Here is a 4,432-nt window from a genome sequence, read left to right on the forward strand (position 1 = left end):
TAGAGGAAAGGATTTGAGGGCATTAGTATCACTGTCTGATTACTGTGTTGACATTTTTAAAGTGCCATTAATCATAGGAAATGGAACTTAATGATGGAGACAAATATCCAGCCAAGGAATGTCAAGAGAGTAAGCTACAGCCTAATATTCACATGAAATTGAAGGGAAATGCATCTTAACCCTTTAATTGTTTTTTTCTTAATCAACTTATTATAAAACTCCAAAGCTAAGTAAGTGAGAGGAGTGCAAGCCAGGGACGTGGTAAACATAGCAAAAGGAAATTTTAAAAGGCAGACATTTTTATTTGTAAAGATTACAGCTATTTAACGTATAAAGTGTGTAAGATAGTATGCGTATATAGATTATATAATTGAAGCCTTACTTGGAAGAAAGTTGCTTTTTCTTTTTGATATCCCTTCCCATATTTTTTCTGTTGAATCTGAGTGTTCAATGTACTTGATATAATTTAGTTTATGTGAGGCTTGACTATTGATGGAATTTTAGAGTTATTAGGTTGATAGTATGCTACACAGGTAACACTGCTATCATGGGTACACAGAAGTAAAAAGCAATGATATGGCATGTGAATAGAGTAATTCATTTGTCAAAAGCTGGCAACACTTATGTGTATTTTGTTAGATTCTAATATCATCAATTAGTTGTTTGCCTATTAGATAATTTAAATTCAAATAAGTTTTCCTAACTGAAATTTTAGGAAACATGAGGTAAATTAAGGTATCCTTATTTAGAAAATATATATGACAATAAACAATAATGAATATTCCACTGTAAAATGTTTCTGGTACTGACTTTGAGCAGGTGCTTCATTTGGAAAATAGCACAAGACTCTACATCCACCTCCTCCCCCTCCCTTTGCCTTTTTCCCCCTCCAAAACAAATCGCCAGTTATAGCACAGGATACATAGTAGATTCTCAATAAAGACTGATTGATGTATGGATCTAAGAAGAATGAATTTTAAGGTGACCTTTATAAGGAGATTGGAAAAGTAGTAATATTAGTGATATGTTTCGGGCTTTTTTTTCTACTACAGATTTTTATCATTCATTGGAGGGACACTGTGTGAGACTGGGAAGCCTGAAATGCAAAAGAAAATAAATTTATTCCTTGAAAAGGAGGGAATAGAGAAAACTGCAGAAAGATTGCAAACAACAGTACACACCTTACAGGTCATCATAGATGGTCTCAGCCAGCCTGAAAGTTTTGATTTTCGAACAGGTAAACAATTGAACTTGAATTATACCACCTTGCATTTGTGTGGCTCACGTTATCTCCTTTTGTTATCACAACCAATGATTCTATGCCATAGGCAAAGCAGGTATTATTCTCCCATCCTCTGCATGAGAAAATTAAAACATAGTGGGCTTCCTTTAATGCCATTATAGTTAATATCCAGAGCCAAAGCTAGAAGTCAGGTGTCCTTCAGACTCCTTGTCAACTATTTGTTTCCCATTATGCTAGACTAAATGCATCATACTTGTACTGCTGTGTACATGGAGGCACATATTTTTAATGAACCTTTTGTAATCTGTTTTTATCTTCTAGGAACCAGAATTCCAAGGTAAAGCACTCAATTCACAAGCTAAAAAGTGAATCTTCTTCCTAAATTACAGTCTTCCAAGTTCTTGGATTCTTTGTCAATGAACACATTGAACAAATAAGATAATATCTCTCTGTTGATTTTCCTTCTAATTAAAAATGTTCTCAGCTTTCAGCACAGGTAGATGGTGAGGGAAGTGTAACAGCCATAGTTGTTGAGAGCAGTGACCCAGAGAAAAAGAATTAAGGTACTGAATAACTTACTTCCCAAGGAAGTTTGAATAGAGATTTAAATGAATCTCCACACTCATCTCATAACCAGTTTTGATGATATTATGTTTAGGGCTTGGCTCTTTTCATTCCAGTTTAGGCTGTGTTGAGGTGATTAGACATGCTTCTTTGAAAAGGCTTAAGGGAATTTAAAAACACACCCAACAAGTTCATTGTACTATTCCCTCAACTCTTCTGTAGGTTTTAAGTTTAAGAAAAAAAAAATTGAAGAAAAATAAAATAAAACACCCAGTAAGAGACCTATGCCAAAAATGTAGGAGTAGAAGCCTCCAAGTGGTCCTCCACACAAGTGGATATTTCAGCAAACAAATCCATCTCTGTTTGGAGGCCTGGTTATCCTTTTATGTGAATTCCATGGGTGTTGTCTAGCAGGAATACCAAACAGAGAGAGTAGATCTCAAACAGGGTGGGATTTGGAGTGTCATGCCTACATGCAGTGCATTAGAGGATTGCAAATATACTCTAGCTGCAAGTATCCTGTACTGGATATTCTTGCCCATCTTTGTTTTTCTATCATGCTGTTGATTGCTCCATTATCCCAGTCACACTATGAATCAGAGCAAAGATCAACACTCAAATTGTTTGGTCTGATTAAATAACAACCAAGCTGAGTAGAGGTGCTTACCTGGGATGCCCTTAGTTGAGCAGAAACGTGAATGCACCTGGACTCTGGACTGAGTCTATGAATCAGAGCAAAGATCAACACTCAAATTGTTTGGTCTGATTAAATAACAACCAAGCTAAGTAGAGGTGCTTACCTGGGATGCCCTTAGTTGAGCAGAAACGTGAATGCACCTGGACTCTGGACTGAGCTTTCCAGTTACGGCAGTGTTTATCGGTATGACAAGTGAAATTTCAAATAGGTCTCTTTAAGCAAACTTTGGAATTGACCTTTTCCCTAATGTAAGCCACAATTTTCAAGATGTCTGAGAACTTTCGTTTTACTACTAAACACATCCCCAAGGGGGAATGCATCTGAGCCATATTCTTAAGGGGGCAAATGGTATTTTGGATGTTTCCACTACAGTATTTCTTTTACATCTCTTTTTTCCATTTTCTCGAAAGTATTTCCTTTCTTAATGCTTCATTCTTTCCTCATACTCATCCTCTCCTCTGTTTTCTCAGTGACATAATGAATTCCATTTTTATTAACACTCTGGTTGCTAGTTAGATTCATCAGAATCTAAAATGGGGTTCATCTGAAGTAGCCTGGCAACAGTAGACTGAATGTGCAGCCTTGGCCATCAAAGTGTTAAAGTTTTCCTGGTACATGGAAGATTTTTGGATTTCTCAGTGGCCCAGACTGTCTTCAGGAACATGTTAAGTAATTCCTGACTCTAATTTTCCGTGCGAAATTAAACTAAGCAGCTGATCAGGAACCCTTGGGGAATTAGCAGCAGCTGGACCTCTGCAAGAAAAAAGGGTAAAAAAGTGTCCAAGCATAAAAACAATGCCTATGGGGCCTCAGAGACCATCATACCTCTGGCCCTTATCAACAACTTAGTTTCACTTTGCTTTGACACAGTCCTTGGCCAGTGTAATATTGCATTACAGTAGGTTTTTGCATTTGGAATTCATTGCTTCAATGTCCGGTGAAATTCTACAGAATCAATTCCAATTTTAGCATGTCCTCTTTTTTTATGAGGAAAATGAGATTTGAGTTTTAAAGAGGGTTTTCGTCTTGTTTTACAGAAAAAAGCTTAATTTTTTAAAAATCTTGGTTTCAGTATGGTTGGACTGGCGGAGGGGGAGAAAGAGGTGACCGCTTGTTAATACAAATGTAAAGGATAGCTTTAACAAGTAATCAGGATAAAGCCAACAGCTGTGGAGGAAAAGGAAATGGAATGGGTGGAGGGGAAAATGAGGTCTTAGTAAAAGGAGATCCAAGCATAGAATGCGTTCTTTGTTACTAGAGTCAACAGTCAGTAATCCTAGGAATGGGGGCCAAGAAGAGCATGGATAAATGGAGTCCACAGAGAATCCACAGCCCCATTTAACTGTTAGTTCTATATAAAACCTTTGTTGTTGTTGTTATTGTTTTAACTAGAGCCATGGTGATTCCTTGACACGTTTTATGTCCACCTTTTGGGGGTTGGTGTTAATAAACAGAGAACTGTATTCTGGGGTGAGCAAGGAAAGAGGGCTGAAAGGAAACAGAGAACAGAGATCTTCCTGTCTTCATCTTTGTGACTCTAAAACCAGCAGGGTGCCTGAGTGGGAGATAATAATAGGAATGATAAATGTTCTACCTGAAAGGAGAGAAAGAAGATTAGGTAATAGGTGGTCTGGGTTCCTGAGCCATGGATAATCAAGAATCCATAACTTCTGATTGTATAAGTATATTTGAAATAGATAGAAATCGATTCCTGAGTTCCAAATTTGTGGGAAATGAGGAGAGAGAACATTTGAATTTCATCCACATTTTACCAATAGTTAATGTACTTTCTACCACCTATAAAGAATTTAAGAATCCAGACACTGAAAAAAAATAACCAACTCCCAGTCTCCTATCTCTAAGAGATTTCTTTCTCAATGTTTGTGTTTTAGCCTTGTATATTTATTGAGCAAAGACATATTCTTATC

At 36.9% G+C, this 4,432-nt stretch overlaps 1 protein-coding gene across 1 annotated transcript in view; it reads left to right on the plus strand.

Annotated features, from left to right (window-relative positions):
* The first annotated feature begins 1,172 nt into the window (after nucleotides 1-1,172).
* Nucleotides 1,173-4,432, plus strand: part of LOC103596530 (S1 RNA-binding domain-containing protein 1-like) — a 4,341-nt gene continuing 1,081 nt past the window's right edge. The window contains exons 1-2 of the mRNA XM_008580172.1: nucleotides 1,173-1,237; nucleotides 1,565-1,580. Of these exons, the coding sequence (XP_008578394.1) occupies nucleotides 1,199-1,237; nucleotides 1,565-1,580 (55 nt within the window). The 5' untranslated portion in view covers nucleotides 1,173-1,198. The remainder of the gene's footprint in view (nucleotides 1,238-1,564; nucleotides 1,581-4,432) is intronic.

The sequence above is a fragment of the Galeopterus variegatus genome, unplaced genomic scaffold (genome assembly GCF_000696425.1).
Source record: "Galeopterus variegatus unplaced genomic scaffold, G_variegatus-3.0.2 Scaffold2039, whole genome shotgun sequence".
Taxonomy (NCBI): Eukaryota; Metazoa; Chordata; class Mammalia; order Dermoptera; family Cynocephalidae; genus Galeopterus; species Galeopterus variegatus.